Source organism: Ips typographus, linkage group LG14 (genome assembly GCF_016097725.1).
Source record: "Ips typographus isolate SLU linkage group LG14, UJ_Ityp_2.0, whole genome shotgun sequence".
NCBI lineage: Eukaryota > Metazoa > Arthropoda > Insecta > Coleoptera > Curculionidae > Ips > Ips typographus.
Genome location: NC_138435.1, coordinates 799,522 through 817,614, shown reverse-complemented (window position 1 = coordinate 817,614; position 18,093 = coordinate 799,522). Strand labels below are relative to the sequence as shown.

The 18,093-nt window shown below is 40.4% G+C and overlaps 3 protein-coding genes and 1 long non-coding RNA gene across 5 annotated transcripts; 2 read left to right on the top strand and 2 right to left on the bottom strand.

Moving 5' to 3' along the window:
- Window positions 1-80: 80 nt before the first annotated feature.
- On the bottom strand, window positions 81-1,059 carry Rab23 (RAS oncogene family member Rab23). Its single transcript, XM_081992740.1, has 6 exons — window positions 1,027-1,059; window positions 851-972; window positions 632-794; window positions 502-581; window positions 240-451; window positions 81-184 (listed from the first exon to the last, which is right to left on the bottom strand). The coding sequence occupies exons 1-6, from the start codon at window positions 1,057-1,059 to the stop codon at window positions 81-83; spliced, it is 714 nt and encodes a 237-aa protein (XP_081848866.1).
- Window positions 851-9,918, bottom strand: LOC145737680 (uncharacterized). Of its 2 annotated transcripts, XM_081992481.1 has the most exons (4): window positions 8,358-9,909; window positions 6,862-8,301; window positions 1,027-1,138; window positions 851-972 (listed from the first exon to the last, which is right to left on the bottom strand). In XM_081992481.1, the coding sequence occupies exons 1-3, from the start codon at window positions 9,807-9,809 to the stop codon at window positions 1,061-1,063; spliced, it is 2,970 nt and encodes a 989-aa protein (XP_081848607.1). In that variant the 5' UTR covers window positions 9,810-9,909; the 3' UTR covers window positions 851-972; window positions 1,027-1,060. The 2 variants fall into 2 exon arrangements, with proteins under 2 accessions (XP_081848607.1, XP_081848608.1); XM_081992482.1 differs by lacking the exons at window positions 851-972; window positions 1,027-1,138 and adding an exon at window positions 3,274-3,424 and having other exon boundaries at window positions 8,358-9,918.
- Window positions 9,919-10,556: 638 nt separating this feature from the next.
- On the top strand, window positions 10,557-12,078 carry LOC145737695 (uncharacterized). Its single transcript, XR_014180450.1, has 3 exons — window positions 10,557-10,739; window positions 11,609-11,676; window positions 11,745-12,078. It is a non-coding gene; the product is annotated as an uncharacterized LOC145737695 (long non-coding RNA).
- Window positions 11,993-18,093, top strand: LOC145737899 (uncharacterized). Its single transcript, XM_081992739.1, has 4 exons — window positions 11,993-12,129; window positions 12,189-13,989; window positions 15,120-15,559; window positions 15,657-18,093. Exons 1-4 carry the CDS (start codon window positions 12,000-12,002, stop codon window positions 17,546-17,548), a joined length of 4,263 nt encoding a protein of 1,420 aa, XP_081848865.1. The 5' UTR covers window positions 11,993-11,999; the 3' UTR covers window positions 17,549-18,093.

Here is an 18,093-nt window from a genome sequence, read left to right as displayed (position 1 = left end):
TACATGGCAAAAAGTACTAAAAGTTTAAAAATGTCTTTTTGGTTTTGATTACATAGGGACGTTGGATAAGGGCTTTTGAGCTAGAGTATCCTGCAGGCGTGTTTAATCACGTTTTTCTTCCTTTTTGGGTGTTTGTGCGGTTTCAGCACGATCGTTCCGTTTTTGGTTGCTATTTGATTAGGGCCTGAAAGACAAAGAGTTGGGGTTTTCGGGGCTTTAGGGGGGGGGGAAACACTCACTGATATTGAGGGCGTTGTGATGCATTGCGGGTTGTCTGATTGTGAAAAAATCCCCGGAAAACGGACCGGTATCTTCGTCACGTGGATCGCGCAGCTCGTCCAAACACCGTTGAGCCAAGTGACGAAATACGGCCGTGACGTTGACGTCATCTTTGACAGATGTGCGTACTAGACGACAACCTAAAGCGCGTGCCAGTAGGTCGGCTTCTTCCCTGCAAGAAAAAGTGACAAATGACAGAATATCGAGGAGGTTAATACTTACGGATTAACCACGCTTTGATCGATCAAATCGATCTTGTTTTGCACTATAACTGTAGGGATTTCACCGCATTCATTCTCGACCTGAAATTACCGTTTCTGTATAAACTATTTAAAGCAGAAAGAGAGCAGACTTTTAATTTCCATGAATGTGCAGCTTCGAAAGAGTCCCTATCGGTGGTGGAAAAAGCAAGGACGCAGGCTTGCGCCCCCCTGTAGTAGGCTTTGGTAATGGCGTCAAACTCTTCTTGACCCGCCGTGTCCCATAACATTAACCGTACATCCTCTCCGTCCACCCTATTAGGAAAGCAACGTCGTTACGGTCCTGGCATTAATTTTCAAATAAAACTTACTCGATTTGACGTTCCAGAAAATCGACGCCGATCGTTTTTTTATAGTCTTTGGTAAAGGTGCCCTTGCAATAACGCTGTATCATGCTGGATTTGCCTACGCCGCCATTGCCCACAATCACCACCTGATGCGCATAATAATTATTACAGGACCGTAATTGATTTTTTGCTGCACTAACCTTAAGGGCGACCTCTAGCTCTTCCTCGCGCATGTCAGATTCGGTGCCCGAATAGGGCACCCGAGCTCATGGCCCTTCCTCGGGCAGTACCAACATATTGCCCATCTGGACTCTGCAAAAAAAAACACCACGTGACCATCATTACGTAAATATTTTTCCTCTGTGATTCTAAACATTCCACACACAATTTGCGCTAGTCATAACGGTATCAACTGGTACTACCAGAACCATCGAGGTATTTGATTTATGCACGTTGTTTTGCAATCGTAATCACGCTAACCTCGTTAGATTTTAATTAAATCGTGTTATGATTTGATTGGAGTCACCATAGTTTGTGATTCCAATTGACCAATCACAAACTAGGAACAATGTTAGCAAAAACTTGAATTTGAATTGTGGCACATCTGACCACGCACTAATTAACCAAAACGCGTAATAATCCATTTCTGGGTTCGAAATAGAGAAACTCTCGGTTTTGCTTCCTCTCTGTAGGTTTTACGGTTGCCATCTGTCGAAACCGGTTTTTTCATTTCGTTAATTAACCACATGGAAGTATATGAACAACCGTAAAATTTACATGAAAAGCGTATAAATATCTGAAATTGTTTAATTTGCAAAATTCGGTCGAAACGAATTAATCTAAATTGCAAATTAAGAATTTTTGACAGAGAAGACATTTAGTGAACAACATTATTTTTGGTGCCACTGGCACAGTAGTGTTTGGTATAAAACATCAATTAATCGAACAAAATGAAGACATTTGTTTGAACAAAACCATAAAACTGCACATTAACCTAACTTATCCACCATATCGTCATTATTCAAATGACAGTTTTATGAAGAAAAATCAAATTATTTGTTTTAACAGTTTAAGAGAGGTTATACAGGGTGGGTAAAGTGTCAAAAACTCATTCAACACAATCAGCAATTTGTGACTAATCTGGGGCGTTCAAAGTGGCAAAAACAGAAAAAAAACATGAAAATCATCCCGATGATTGGTATTTTGGCATGTTGCAATGAAAAGTGTCTCACCGGTACACAATTTGGGTCATTTCCAAGTAAATAATTACATTTTTTACGTGTTTACTTGGTTTAGTCATCAGAACTTTAACCTGTCGTCTAGTCCGTCACAATTTCGTAAAACTCCCCATCAGTTTGCTATAAATACAATTTTTAAGTCATTTGTATCGGTTGACTCATTGTTTTGTCACTTAAAAAGTTGGTTGATATGAAATTTTTACAACCTTTTACTTACACGTAAGTCATTAATCCGAGTGGGTACTGGGAAAACATAATAATAAACCGGTACCACTTAAAATAGTAGCGCGTATATTATTAAAGACAATGCAATTCCCCAGCGACGTGGTACTTACTCAGTTTAAGTGAGAACGGGAGAACCCACCGGGTTCTGCTAGTTTAACTATATGGCAACCAAAAAATTGTAATTTTTACTACAAAATTTGAACCAAACCACCAAAAACACGAATTACAATCAAACCACCATTTAAAACGTGGTAACCGCTATGGTACCAATCTGAACGCAGACTGCTGGTACCATGAAACGGATTTCTAAAGCAACTATCAATTTGTACTATAGTTGGTACTAAAGTAATTTCAGCAGGGTCACTGTGACGTTTTCCTAGCAGGCAGACAGTACTAAATTTAGTACAATGGTACCTTAGAATAGTACCACCGTTATGCACCTGTTGGAGCCAGGGCTTGTTACGTTGGTCAGGCTGCAACAACAAAAACAATACCGCCTGTATTTTTAGTGTAAAAACATCAATTTATTCACGAAAAGTTGTCATTAAGGCCTTAATTCGCACGCAAACCTCCACCCACTAAAACATATTAGCCCTTACAGGTGGTGTTACTGTAATTTTTAATCAACTTACGTAGATCCCTCTGGTGAGCAATTCAGGACTGATATAACGTCTTCGATACCCGAAACCATCTCTACGTTTGTTAGACTCTTTGAAAATCCGTTCGTGCCCCCCTATACACGTGTACTCGGCCATTTTCTCCGCACGTGGCTGATCCAACTTGAGTACCGACAGAATGTGCTTGGCCGGGAATAAAGTTACCCCATCCCTATCGTCGACCAGATAAAATGCCGATTTTCCCGTCAACACATCCCTAGTAGCCTCTTTAGGTATAACTTGGTGCACTCCCACCCTGTATTTGTTTTAAGTTTTTAAAGGTTTTCAAGACACTTAAAATAAATACCCTCTGATCAGCATTGGAATTCGTATTTTTTTATCGTCGTTTGTATTATTGACAGGTCGGCCATTTTGAGACGAGCTAGGGCTGGGCTCGGGATTGTCAATTGGTCGAGGCCGGGGCGATTTACGTTTTTTCGGCGGACCGACCGGTACTAAAGTTTCCTGCATTTCTACTCCTGTCAATCGAAAAGTTGTCAGTTCAGTGACGTCACTCTAACTTAAATAAATCAAAGTTGGCTTACCTTACTACAAACAATTAATCGTTAACTAATGATGGTAACTGACTAACTAAAACAATTTAAATTAATTGGCTCATCGATTCAATTGGGTGGCAACAATTACTGATTGGCCCTCTATTTTTGGTTTGTTCAATTTACATCATAATGCACTGATTTAATTATAGTTTGAGGAATTTCAAACCCTTCCAAATCATTATAAAAACCTGCTCAGGAAACTTAACACATTCCTACCGCCATTTATGGCAATTAAACGACCTAGTTTTCCGTTTATTTATTTATTTTTAGATAACGCGCGTACTGTACGCTATAAAAAAATCAATTCACCTGCATAATGTAAACAAATTCCTTGGATCAGTGCCTGATTAAGTTTAGACTGGCCAAATGTTTGCGTCTCTTCCAATTTTCCACTTAAACGAGGCTTTTAACGAACTGACCCTAAAAGTATAGTGTTTTAACGATCAAATGGTGGATGCCTAGCGCCGTTGGGCCTGTCAAAAACACAATGAGTCAAACCGTAAAGGCGTTTTTCCAAAAATAACATCCAGAGAAACTATGCACCCGTGTTGGATTACGACAACTAGAGTCCGCAGGTTATTTTTAACTTCCGGATGATTAACGCGTCCTAAATATCATTATAAATCGTTCCAGAACTGTAATGTGTCATGTTTTAAGGTTATCGACCGCCAGGGGGCGTTGATTGTGTATATGTAGAAAACATTTCCATTTTTGGAAATTTACTTCATGCATTCTAATGAGATAATTTAATAATTTAACATGAATTTTTGAAAAAATATTATTTATAAATTTATTCCTTCTGGACAACACATTCCCGGTATAAAAGCTTCAATCTTTCGGTAGCGTGACATTTCTACTATACAGGTGTGGTAAATCCAAAACCGACCATAGGAAAACCGTGTAACTGACAGAGAAACGTACATTATTGCATGCGCGGGACTAAGACAGAAAACGAAAAAAATATCAAGTAGGCCATATTTTCAGCGCGCTGTTGCCAAACGCCGTAAGTAAGTTTGTCGAGGGTATTGGATTTTGGCAACAGCGTACTGAAAATATGGCCTACTTGATATTTTTTTCGTTTTCTGTCTTTCTCCCGCGCATACAATTACCTACGTTTCTCTGTCCGTTACACGGTTTTCCTATGGTCGCTTTTGGATTTACCACACCTATATGTGGTATACAGGGTGAACCACCATATAGTTGTCAGTATCAGTATACAGGGTGTCCCAAATTTGAGCAACAAACCAAACTTATAATTTTTTATTTGATTTTTGGAATCTACATTAATCATCTAGGCCTACTTGATGTAAAATGTTTGTATCGATATTCAATTGTTTTTGCTCTAGCAGCCTTACTTTGACCACCCTCCTAGAAAGCAAAAATTCCCAATTTGAGCGAAATTTTGGTGCACTTTTCCAGAAAATCGTCTATAACTCGCTTATTTTAAACACTCTGTATAAAACCAGCGTATAACAAAAGAAAGCTAATTAATGGGGCTATCACGTGACGCTAAGCGGGCACGGCTAAGTTGCCCCGTTTAGCCGCTAGAGAGCGTCAAAGTTGACTCTCGTTTTTTGCTCAATATCTCAGGAACGTTTCAGGTTAGAGGTCTGAAATTTTTACCACAAATTACCTCGATGGGATGCAACTTTTACCTTCTATACACTTTTTTGGTACCACGCACCGCTTTACCTTGAAAAATTAAAAACTAGAATTGTCAAGAATTTTCACCTGATTTTTTTCAGAATTTTTTTTATTTTCAAAATTAACCTCAACTGCTTAAATACCTTCAGGTTAACAATACAACAATGACGGAAAGTGTCATTTGTCAAAATGTCATTTTGCAAGGGTGCCACACCCTAAAATGTCAAAATTGACATAATTTCAAGGTCATCTCCGAAACTGTGCCAGTTAGAGCAAAACGGACGTCAGATTTGTGTTCCTCAGGTTCAAATTAGTTAAAAAAATCACTTTGATTAAGGAAAATCCAAAATGGTCGCCGTTAGTATAGCAGGTCCAAAAATCCGTAATTTAGATTAAATTTTCATGCACTTTTCCAGAAAATCGTCCATAACTCGCTTATTTGAAACACTCTGTATAAAACCAGCGTATAACAAAAGAAAGATAATTAATGGGGCTATCACGTGACGTTGAGCAGGCACGGCTAAGTTACCCCGTTTAGCCGCTAGAGAGCGTCAAAGTTGACTCTCGTTTTTTGCTCAATATTTCAGGAACGTTTCAGGTTAGAGGTCGGAAATTTTTACTACTTTACGCACCTCGATGGGTTGCAACTTTCACGTTCTATACATTTTTTTGGTACCACGTACCGTTTGACTTTGAAAAATTAAAAACTAGAATTGTCAAGAAATTTCAAGTGAATTTTTTCAATCTTTAAGTTAATAGTACAAAAATGTAAAAAACAAATTGGCACCGTTTCGGACATAACCTAAAAAATGTTTTTTTTGTAATTTTTGACAGTTTTCAGGGCGTGGCACCCTTAAAAAATGACATTTTTAACAATTCACACTTGACGTCACGTTTGTACCGTTAATTTAAAAGTATTTCTTCAGAAAAAAAACTGTTAAATTCAAAATTATTTGATTCTGACAATTTGGTGGGGGGACCACTTTTAAAAAAAATTCAAACCTCTAACCTAAACCGTTCCCGAGATATTTAGTAAAAACTGTAAAAAAGTTTAGTCAACTTTGACGCCCTCTAGCGGCCAAACGGCCCAACCTAGCGCAGCCCGCTCAACGTCACGTGATAGCCCCGTTCATTAGCTTTCTTTTGTTATTCAGCGTCTAAATACAGAATGTTTCAAATAAGCGAGTTATTAGCGATTTTTTGTTAAAGTGCACCAAAATTGTGCTTAAAATGCCTGATTTTTCTGGCCTACTATACTGACAGCCGCCATATTGGATTTCAACTGTCAAAGTGGTCATTTTGACTAATTTTGGTCTGAAAAACACGAATTTTGGGTCCGTTTTGCCAAAATTGGTACCGTTTCGGACATAACCTAAAAAATGGTACTTTTTACAGTTTTCAGTGCGTGGCACCCTTAAAAAATGACAAGTGACACTTGACGTCATGTTTGTATCGTTAATTTAAAAATATTTTTTCAGAAAAAAAACTGTTAATTCAAAACTATTTGATTCTGACAATTTGGTTGGGGGACCCTTTTGATAATTGTCAAGAAAACAGTTTTTGATTTTTTTAGGACATTCCTATTTTTCCGGAAAATTACCGAACATTTTCTGGAAATTGTACATTCCTGTTTTAAAGTCTTGATGATGTTTATCCACATCCCTGGGATATACATCATCAAGGTTTTGTATGTTTTTACTGGATAATCAACTTACGTGATTTTTAGGTCGTAAATAGTCCTTCTTATCCAAATCAATTGATCTGGACCGTTCCCTGGCTCCTTTCAGATAGTCCATGTGTTTGTTTGTCATCAAGTGCAAAGGTTTTAAACTGTTTACGCCACTTTCGTCGATCGAAACGTACGGTACCCGACCTGCCAGCACCTGTCTAGTGGCACTTTCGGGCACAACGAGCTGGATTTGACCTCTCGACACCAAAACCGCACCATCTAGACGCATTTTTCGTATTAGAAAGTCCTCCAAAGCTAGCACGTTACGATTTTTCAGGATGTCGTACGGAATTTGTCTGGAATTTTCCACTGAAGACTTTTCAGACATTAGACTGGCGCTTTCGCGCACTAACTGGTGGATTTTGGATGAGTCTGTGTTTTTCCAGCCCCGTTTAAGGGAGTGGTCTTTCAGGCTTAACTGTCTGATTAGTAGGGTACGTTTCAGAATGTCCAAGCTGCCATCACTGAAATTTACCAGCCTGGACAAGTCTTCCACTACTTTAGGCAGTCCAAGGGCTGTGGCTAGTCCTACAGCATCCTCAACCAGTTCCTGTAGACTGTCAGTGGTTTGGAGGTAGTCCTGTAGATTGACAGCCATCACACTGTCAACAGCTGCTGTCACACTGTCCTGCAGGACTTCCAAAGCTTTTCCATCGTCTTTGACTAGGTTTTCACGCTTTTTAATTTGTTCCCGTAGTTTTGACAGCAATTCTTCAAGACTCGTGAGTTTGTTGAAGGCAACACTAAAAACGGAACTTTTCTCCACCATTTTATCCACAATTTTTATACACTCTTCCCAGCTCAAACCGGGACTGGTTAACTTTTTAAGGCACATAATTTTGGAGTTTGAAATGTCTTGAGTCAATTGTTTTAACACGCAATCGCACACTTGCAACCGATCCACTGGACTTTTAAGTAAGTGCACAAGCTCCCGCACTAGTTCCGGGTCTTTTTTCAGTTGGTCCCGGACTATTTCAACCACAGACTGCATAGCCAACACCTGATCTTTGGGCTGGTTTTTGTACACGTCATTCGCGACAACCAAAGCGGTTTTAAACAACACTTTCAATTTAGTCGAACACTGATTGAATTTGACGTCGTACTGACTAAAATCCACGGTGACGTCACAATTGACATTTTCCGTTTTGATCTTATTCCGATCTTTGAACGTCCACGTTCTTCTGGTTATCGCAATAAGGACCTCGGCTAGGTTATTAATAGTTTCATTGTCCTCTGTTATTTCCGCTGCTGCTTTTAGAGCTTCATGATCGTCCACATACGTCACTATGGGTGACGTATCACTGTGTACACTGAATTTTCTTAAATCGTCCAGTTTTTTCTTTAACTGGATTTTCTTTTCCTCTAAACTGGTAACCAAGTCGTTCATTCCATCGTCTGGGAGTTTCAAGTCTATTTCCTGTCTTTCCTGGAAGAAAAAGTAAATTTTAATAATAATTTTTACACACAGTAGACTGTTTTTACCTTAACAGGCCAATCCTCCTCTTCCTCCTCAGAACTAGTTCTGTCTGAAGAACTTAAAGGTCCGGAATCAACGATAATCTCCACGTTATCCAAATGACTCAATCCGCTTTCCTTAATAGCATCCTCAATCACTTCTTTCACTTCCTCTTGATCGTTTTGGTCTTCTTCCGGTACCATGCTGATTATACGTAGCAGCTTTCGGCTTGGCTGCACTTCCGGTTCTGGGGTGGTTGGAGTAAAGGTCAGCTGACCACCGGAAGTGATCGCGGATTGGCTGGGAAGAAACATGGGTTCCTGGTCTTGATCTCCCAAAATCAAACCGTTTACTAAAGCTGGGCTGTTATCGACGTTGATCGTAAAACCCGGACAGTAATGGTTATCGACAGTTTGTCCCGGAACGAACACTTCACCGTCTTCGGTTTGCACCATTTGTCCTGTGACGAAACATTTTTTGCCTGAATTCAAGGTTACTTCTGCGCCCTTGACATTGTTTAATTCGGCCAATGTTGCTGTACTTAAACTTTGTAGGATTTCAGGGATGTCTTGGATCGTAGGTAGTTGGGGCAGTAAGTCTGGATTGTTCTGGAAAGTTTCCTCGACGTGTTTGGTGCCTTCAAGATCATTAACCTCCATCCGGATTGGTTGTTCTTCCACAGGTTCCTGGATTGTTTCCACCACTTTTTTCGCATCTTCTTCGAATTTAGTCCAGTCAAATTTGCGCAATATCTGTTTCATCACTTCCTTAAAAGCTCTAGTGCTTTCCAGTCTTTTTTTCTTGCCACGTTTCAAGATTTTCTTCATTTCTTCCTCCCACTTCTCCTCTTCTTCCTCCTTGTCTTCAAACATTTTTGCTAAACTCATAGTGTACTTTCCATGATGATGGGTTGTTTCTTCTTTTTTTGTTGTTGCACCTTCCCCAGAATATAACTGCTGGTCTTGGTCTTCGTATGGTTGAATTTCTAGGGGGACTTTCCGGCAATCTTTGGTTTTAACCAGGATTTTGTCGTTTTTTTGGCTAACGAGCACATCGATTATGTCTCCGTCCCTTAATGCTAGTTCGAACGCTGATTCAAAAACTATATTGTACTTTTTGTCAGCCACAGTATAGACAAATCGTCTTCCATCCCCTTTTTTGCTGTCCAAAATCCCTTTTAAGCGCTTTTGTCCCTCGTTTTCTGGGTCAAAAGTTGGAGTCATGTACTTGTAATCCTCCACTCTTTCATGCTCTTTACTACCGTAGTTTTTGCACTTTTTCGACCGTTTCTGTTTGTGGTTACGCAGCACCGGAATGTAGTGCTGGTACTTGGACCCCAACAGCCATTTTCCAGTGATCCTGAACGTTCTTAAGGCCTCTTTGGGCGTTAAGGGTTTCAGTAGGGGCAGGTAAAAATTACGCGCGAAAATTCGACTGGCGCCCGTAATTTTACAAAACGACAACACGTAATTCACCATTCTTAATGCTAAAAATACTGGACGAGGTCGACGGGAGCAAATTCCGGCACGCGCGACGGCTCTTCACCTACTGGCCGCCTGGCATTTTGCGCGCCCGTAAATAACTGCTCAATGAAGTTTCCGGGTGGGTGTGTTTGTTTTTGCGACACCCTGTATATACTGATTGTTTAGAGTGGAAGAAACCAGTCAACAAGACACTTTTTTTGAGACACCCTATGCTTGGTGCCAAGTATTCTACTACAGTATGGGATTAGTTAAGTTTAATGCAGAATTGCCAGGCTATTTTACTGGTATTAGGTAGGTAAAGCAGGGTTGAAATAAAATACTTTAGCAACAATGCACACAAATGGTCACTTTGTACCAAAAAACTAACTAAAAAAACTTACTGCTGTTTTGAATCCTATTTTTGTTGCGTTTAGAGCTTTTTTGGGTCCTACAGACTGGGCTCAGACGTCTAGGCATCTTAAACAACCATAAATAACCCACACAAACTCAAATTGTAGGAATAATCGCGTAAAAATACAGAACAATAACAACTTTACCGAACAAATTGTTAATAACCGAAAATTTGAGGTTAAGTAGTGAAACCGGAGTGACAAAAATCACCGTTCATCCTTTTTTGGCGCGTTGTCTGACCTACTCCACAGTCTGAAACGAATACAGCCGTACTTGACAGCTGTCTAACAATCGTGTTTGCTCTCTATCTCTCTTTTTCTTAGGTTACTTTCATTGATTCTCTGTCTTTGTCCTGTTTTTAGGTTATGTTATGTGTTTTGTTGTCAAATGTGGTTTGAATTTTTGTGGGTTGAGTTGAAACTTCCAAAATATTGCTTGCAGAGTGCTGACTGTGCTAAATTCCAGGGCCCTACAATGAACCAGATCTACCCATGGGATAGTGTTTCATTTCAGTGTGTTATACTGGACTTTTGGGTAAGTTGTAAAACCCTCAGGTTAGCCTGTAAGTGTATAAAAGTGAGCATCAATGCTGTTATGTACAGGCATCTAATAAAAATAGAGTCAAAAGTTCTTGAGCTGTAATGATCTAACAAATTTGGCTCCCGAACCGCATTGTTTTTGCGACACCCTGTATATACTGATTGTTAGAGTGGAAGAAACCAGTCAACAAGACACTTTTTTTGAGACACCCTATGCTTGGTAACCGTGTTGCCAAGTATTCTACTACAATATGGAAATTAATAGTTAAGTTTAATGCAGAATTGCCAGGCTATTTTACTGATATTAGGTAGGTAGAAATACACTACTTTTGCAACAATGCACACAAATGGTCACTTTGTACAAAAAAACTAACTAAATAACTTACTGCTGTTTTGAATTCTATTTTTGTTGCGTTTAGAGCTTTTTTGGGTCCTACAGACTGGGCTCAGACGTCTAGGCATCTTAAACAACCATAAATAACCCACACAAACTCAAATTGTAGGAATAATCGCGTAAAAATACAGAACAATAACAACTTTACCGAACAAATTGTTAATAACCGAAAATTTGAGGTTAAGTAGTGAAACCGGAGTGACAAAAATCACCGTTCATCCTTTTTTGGCGCATTATCTGACCTACTCCACAGTCTGAAAAGAATACAGCCGTACTTGACAGCTGTCTAACCATCGTTTTTGCTCTCTGTCTCTCTTTTTCCTAGGTTACTTTCAGTGATTCGCTGTCTTTGTCCTGTTTTTAGGTTATGTTATGTGTGTTGTTGTCAAATGTGGTTTGAATTTTTAAAATATTTCTGTTATTTTTGTGCGTTGAGTTGAAACTTGAGTGCTGACTGTGCTAAATTCCAGGGCCCTACTATGAATCAGTCTACCCATGGGATAGTGTTTCATCTAAGTGCGTTATACTGGACTTTTAGGTAAGTTGTAAAACCCTCAGGTTAGCCTGTAAGTGTATAAAAGTGAGCATCAATGCTGTTATGTGCAGGCATCTAATAAAAATAGCGTCAAAAGTTCTTGAGCTGTAATGATCTAACAAATTTGGCTCCCAAACCGCATTGAGTCACACTCCAAGTCCCTTTCGATCTCGAATCAATTAAACAAACATTCAATGCGAAAATGTCAACGAGACATTAAGTTACCCATAAAAATAGGATGCCCCACCCATCCTGAATAATTGGATTTGGGGTCAGTCGTGCCCGAACTACGCTGCTGACCTCTTTTCCTTGCAAAAACCGCCAAAATGCCTTTCAATGTTATGATCCAATTGTGCAACATCACAAGACAAAGTCGTTTGTTTCAACGTAACTTCTATCTGCCCTTGCTCAAACCTTTGTCTCCCAAAGACGCCCTACGCAGACACATCATCACTGGTAAGTATTAAATGTCAATTCGAAAACTAATTGTAACCACAACAAATTGCTGGTAACAGGTAAAGATGTCCTGGCCAAGGCGATCGAACATTGGATTCCCGTTCTGGAGGAGCACGCAGCTCGAGTGCAACGAAGACGACACATGCAAAAAGGTAAAGGGAAAAAGAGACAGCGCAAAAAAGACTCCATGAAGTATGTCAGTCCTTTTTTCGACTCGATGATGGACAACCATGCCAGACTTGAGAATTTGATTATAAGGAAGTCGAAAGGGCGCGGCCAGTGCTATACCTACTTTATTCCCGAAAAAAATTGCACTTTAGTGCTCACGCACCAAATGGAACGAGCAATAAGAGATAAGGATATCGTGGATATTGTTATAGCGCAACGACACGAAAAAATTATCGTTAAAATGCGTGACGGGACTAAAGTTGTCATGCCTTTATGCCCTTATGACGGTAGAGGGCCTTTGTACCGTGGTGAGGGTTGGACTAAAAAAGAAGTGGAAGAATACCATCATCACGGAAGAGAAACCTTTTCCATAGCTCAACTGTTTGAAGCCAAAGAGGCGGGAATTGAGGAGTGGGAGTTGGAAATGATGCGCATGGCTAATAAGCGCAAAAAGAAGATGCGAGGGGAGGACTCTAAAGACTGGAAAGAAATGCTGGCTGCTACTACCAACAACATGGATTGGGATGCTTTCGAAGAGGAATCAAAGGTCATAGTGGAGGAAGCCCAGGAACCAATAGAAGATGAACCAATCAGCATGGTTTTAGATGACATAGATAAAACGTGTGACGTCACTGAAAAGCTCAAGGAAGCTGGAGAGGAAGTGCTTGCTTTACTGCCTAGAATGCCTGAGATTCCTGAAATTCTTAAAGTAATTCAGACTCAAAGTGAGCTTACTGAGATTGCTCAGGTTTCAGGTGCTCGAGTCAGTCTTTCCGAAGGTTCCGATCGTTTCGTGCCTGGACAAATGGTATCGTCAGAGCAGGGAGACATTTTTGTACCTGGACAGACCATTTTGAATGAGTCAGGAGAAAAGGAGTACACTCCAGGTTTCACGGTGCTTCTAGACGACGAACCCACTTTAATTCCTGGCCTCGTTATGGGTAACGACCCAGACAAATCAATGTTTCTACCTGGAGAATCGGTGATTACCGAAACTGGCGAACTACAATTTGGAGTGACTGACGACGACATACTACCACGCTCTCCCTCCCCTCCACCGGAGGAAGTGGAGGAAGTCGAGCTGGAAGAGGAACAAAACAGTGAAGAGGAAGAAATTGAACTGAAACCCCCACCAAAACCGAAAAGACCCGAACTGACCTACGAACGACCTAAACGAGATTTTAGTAAAATCGAGGATAGCGGGCCTAAACATCGAGTGCGCAGCACCAAACCCCCTCCATCCCTGAAAACCCCAACCACCGTCAACACTCCAACTGTAAAGCTTGAACCGATCGAATCAAAAATCTTCGAATTTCACACTCCCACCTTTGAAAAAGACACACTGGAGCAAGAGAAGGAGAGAGTGGAGGCTTTTAAGGAAAAATCGGGGAAAGAGGAAGCCAGAGTGGATAAACAGAGACGCGATATCAAGTTGAAAGTCAAGCAACTCAAGGAGAAAATCCCTCCACCACCTAAATACCAACCTTTAGATCCAGTCAAGAAAAGTGCCAAACTGGAGGAACTAGAGCAAAGTATTAAAAAAGGACAATTTTTTGACGTGGACTACAAGAAATACCTAACCAAAGAGTATCGTAGCGGGCAATTCTATTGGTCGGACACTTTCCAATACAGTAACACCTTTGATACGGTAGGGATTCGACGTCATCGGGTTTGGAAACCGGTGTACTCGTAAATAAGGTCCATACTTTGTTATTTAAGAAAAATAAATAAATATAATTAAACTAAAAAGGGTTTTTTATTTTTTTTATTACACTAAACTGTAGAGGTAGAGTAGGTGATCAGATTTTTAAATTCTTACCCCCAATGCTTACAGAGCCGCCATTTTGTTTACCAACTTGATGCTAGTCCTTCTCTGTTTTGAATGAAAATTGATTCTTTGAATTTGTTAGAGTCGTCTGAGTTAATCAGAGCAATGCAGAGAACAGCTTGCCTTGCTTCAGCTTGCTGCCTTTCTCGACCAATCACAGTGCTGGGATTTACACAAATGTGTAGTGAGCATTATGCCTGCTTTATACCTCCCATTTAAGAATTAAATTAAATTTAAATTTCCACTAAAATTTATATTTAAACTAAGAAATCTTGTTTAGGTTTACACTACAAATTAATAATTAGAAAAATAAATGACTGTTTTGACGTTGACGTTTCTATTGTCATCGTCATTACGCGTGTTTATGCCTACTACTGCAGCAAGGAGAATCAATCCAAAATACACCTCTTCATCCATTTTTTAAATTTTTGCAAGAATTTAATGAATCAAAAAAATATACACACCAGGAACCAACATTTGTTAGGATTATGATGCTTCACAGACTGACAGAAGACAGCAATTTACATCATGAGTGATGACAAGTATGACAGTGATAGTTCCGAAAGTCAACGAATTTAAACGAATTAAGCCGAACTTTAATTTAAAATTAATTTTAGTTTAGTGTAAATTGAAAGTATAAATGGGCTCGCTTGTAAGTTCACTTTCAGCTTTGATAAATTAATTTTAGTTTAATTGTTAATTGAGAGGTATAAAGCAGACATTACTCTTTCTAATTTAATTGTCAAATGTCACTTGTCACCTTAGAAGCGTGTATAAACTGTTACGTTTTGTACTGGTGACCTTTAAGGGCATTCATTCGTATCAAATTACAGTTGGCCCATAAAAATAAAATTGGCAAACGAATGGAAAACATCCAGTAAAGGTTAGGCACGCAACGAATCTTGGTTGTAATTGGTTGCGGCTGGAGGCCACGCCCCCTAGCGACCTAGAGGACTCATTTCGGTTCGGAGAGGTCTTTGACGCTAGTTTGAAGCTACAAAATGGGTTTGAAACATCGAGTGCGCGCTGCTAAACAATTGTCTGTCAAAATCGACGAGTCTAGTAACGTGCATCAGCGACCAAGGAGTGCGGTGATCGAGACGAAAATTTTCGATTTGCAAACGCCAACGTTCGAAAAAGACTTTCTGCTGCAGGAGAAGGAACGAGTGGAGGCGTTCAAGGAGAAATCCGGAAAAGAGGAAGCTAGAGTGGACAAACAAAGACAGGATATTAAACTCAAGGTTAGACAGTTGAAGGACCGGATTCCACCAGCACCAAAGTATGAACCGTTAGAACCGGTGAGGAAGAGCACCAAACTGGAAGAACTAGAACAGAGCATCAAAAAAGGTCAATTCTTTGAGGTTGACTACAAGAAGTACCTAACCAAAGAGTACGGAACCGGACAATTCTATTGGTCGGATACCTACCAATACCGTAACACCTTCGACACGGTGGGGATTCGACGTCATCGAGTCTGGAAACCTGTCTACTAGCCAGCCCCCCCCAAATTTTAGGACAGTCCAGTTTTAAGTTTTGCAACGTCAACAATTTCCAAATAGAATGCCGATTAACGTAAAAATATCTTTGTGTAAAATTACAAGGGCCAGCAAACTATTCCAAAGGAACTACTACCTGCCTTTGTTGAAACCACTATCGCCTAAAGATGCTTTAAGAAGAAAAATCATAACAGGAGAGAACGTTTTGGGCGCTAGAATCGAACATTACATCCCTGTGCTAAAGCCGCACGATGAAAAACTCGCAGAGAAAAAAAGAAGAGGCAAAGGCACTCCAGTTATCAAAAAGAAGATTAAAATGCACGAAGGACAACGTTATGTTGAACCCTTTCTGGATGACAACATCGAAGGACATTCAATGCTTAAAGGGATTTTAGCACGCAAACCCAAGGGACGGGGTCAGCACTATTTGTACGAAATAATTGATAAGGGATGCCACTTGGTCTTACCCTATCAAATGGAAAAAGCGGTCAAAGACAAGGACATTGTCGACATCACCATAGCGCAGAGAAGTGAAAAAATCTTAGTGAAATTAGGAAACGGTCTTAAAATCACAGTTCCAGTGGCTCCATTCAATGAAAGCCACTCAAGTCTTTACAGAGGCTCGGGATGGACTAAAGAAGTCACAGAACAAGAGCACCATCACGGCAAGGAAACCTTCTCCATAGCCAAACTGTTTGAAGCTAAAGAGTCCGGAGTGGAGGAATGGGAGTTAGAAATGATGCGTCTAGCAAACAAACGCAAAAAGAAGGTGAAAGGAGAAGAGAACACCGATTGGAAGGCCATGCTGAATGGTTGTTTAGAAAACATGGATTGGGATAAGTTCGAAGACGACACCAAACTAATCGTGGAACAGGTAGAGGAAACTGTAGAAAGCGAAGACATCCCAATGGAAGTGGACGACATGGAAAAAACCCGCAATGTAAACCAGAAACTTTTGAACGGAGGTGATGAGGTGCTAAATCAGCTACCAACAATGCTGGAAATCCCTCAAGTTATCAAAAACCTAGAGTCAGGAGAAATGGAGGAGATGCTCCAAGTATCAGGCGCCCGCGTTAATATCCCGGAAGGTCGTTCGTGTTTTGTGCCAGGACAACTGGTCAAAACTGATGAAAACGAGATATTTGTCCCAGGCCAGACCGTGGAAAACGAAGACGGAAGCTCCGAATACACCCCAGGAATTACAGCCCTAGTGGACGGACAACCCACCCTTATTCCTGGCCTTGTGATGGGAGAAGAAGAAACTCAGCCCATGTTCTTGCCAGGCGAGTCCACAATAACCGAGGAGGGTCAACTGAAATTCGAATCCACTGAAGAGGACCTCCCACCTGCACGACGCAGACGCGAACTCACCCCCAGTCCCCCTCCCCCACCTAAACCTAAACCGCGCGTGATTAAAGACGAGGACATTGTCATTAAGCGACGCACCTTTGACGAGCCCGAGCCTCTGATCAAGGAACGCGTCAAGAAGAAGCCACAATTCGAAATGAAAGCCAAAGAGGCCAGTCCACCACGTGACGTTTTCAGACCGCAACGTCAACCAGTGGTCGATCCCCTAGTCTATCTGGAAGAGCAACGACGTCTGCGCGAAGAAGAGGAGAAGAAACGCATGAAGGAACGCATGGAAGAGAAGATTCTGAAAGAGGAGTCCAAGGTGATCAAGCTGCGGCAGGATATTCGGAAAAAGTGCAAGGAATTGAAGATCGAGAAACCGCCCAAGTATGAACCGCTTCAGCCTGTGAAAAAGAGCGCCAAACTGGAAGAGCTGGAGCTGAGCATCAGAAAGGGGACGTTCTTTGACGACGATAAAACCAAAGAGATACTGGAAAAAGCCAAGACCCAGACCAGACTGTTGAAGTACCAAAAGGTGTTGGCACCGTTTGGCGTCACCGATTTTCGACGACATTGACAGGTTAATTAATACTCTTCAGGAGGTTTTTACCGCTTATACACTTTTTTTTTAGTTAAAGACTGAAGCGGTAGAAACCTTCTTTTGTATGTGTGCGTAACAGTGTTGCCAAACCATTGTGTAACTACTCTTTCATTATCTAGACTGAGAAAAGGTTAAATTCTTGGCACAAATATAGGTACTATAAATATAAGGAAAGAATTTTGTTGTGGAATGACCTGCTTACAGCCATAACTTGGCAACACTGACGTTTGTTTGGCCCTATTGTCAAACTGTTATCCTTGTGGTAAATCACAACACTGTTTGTGAATTTTTTTGGCCAATCACAAACTAGGAATGTAGGCAATAAACTTACCATTGAGCTATAAATCGCCCCTATTTGTAAATTGTTGTAATTCCGTTGTTTGTGTGTTTATTATATAACTAATATAATTATTATTTATATTATTAGGTTTACTAGTTAAATATTTTATTGTTAAACTGTTGACTATTTTATAAGGGCGTTGTATAACCTTTTGTTGATTATTAATAAAATTTAGTTGGAA

Bases quoted from the DNA above. Each gene is read 5' to 3' on its own strand.
- LOC145737899 (XM_081992739.1), top strand. From the start codon at position 12,000: ATGCCTTTCAATGTTATGATCCAATTGTGCAACATCACAAGACAAAGT. The intron at 12,130-12,188 runs GTAAGTATTAAA...TGCTGGTAACAG, and splicing joins ACGCAGACACATCATCACTG to GTAAAGATGTCCTGGCCAAG. The intron at 13,990-15,119 runs AATAAGGTCCAT...GCTAGTTTGAAG, and splicing joins TGGAAACCGGTGTACTCGTA to CTACAAAATGGGTTTGAAAC.
- Rab23 (XM_081992740.1), bottom strand. From the start codon at position 1,059: ATGCGCGAGGAAGAGCTAGAGGTCGCCCTTAAG. The intron at 795-850 runs GTAAGTTTTATT...CTTTCCTAATAG, and splicing joins TTTCTGGAACGTCAAATCGA to GGTGGACGGAGAGGATGTAC. The intron at 582-631 runs GTCTGCTCTCTT...CGGTAATTTCAG, and splicing joins CACATTCATGGAAATTAAAA to GTCGAGAATGAATGCGGTGA.
- LOC145737680 (XM_081992481.1), bottom strand. From the start codon at position 9,809: ATGGTGAATTACGTGTTGTCGTTTTGTAAAATTACGGGCGCCAGTCGA. The intron at 8,302-8,357 runs GTAAAAACAGTC...TTTTTCTTCCAG, and splicing joins AGGAGGATTGGCCTGTTAAG to GAAAGACAGGAAATAGACTT. The intron at 1,139-6,861 runs GTAAGTTGATTA...TTTTTTTTGCAG, and splicing joins ATTTACGACCTAAAAATCAC to AGTCCAGATGGGCAATATGT.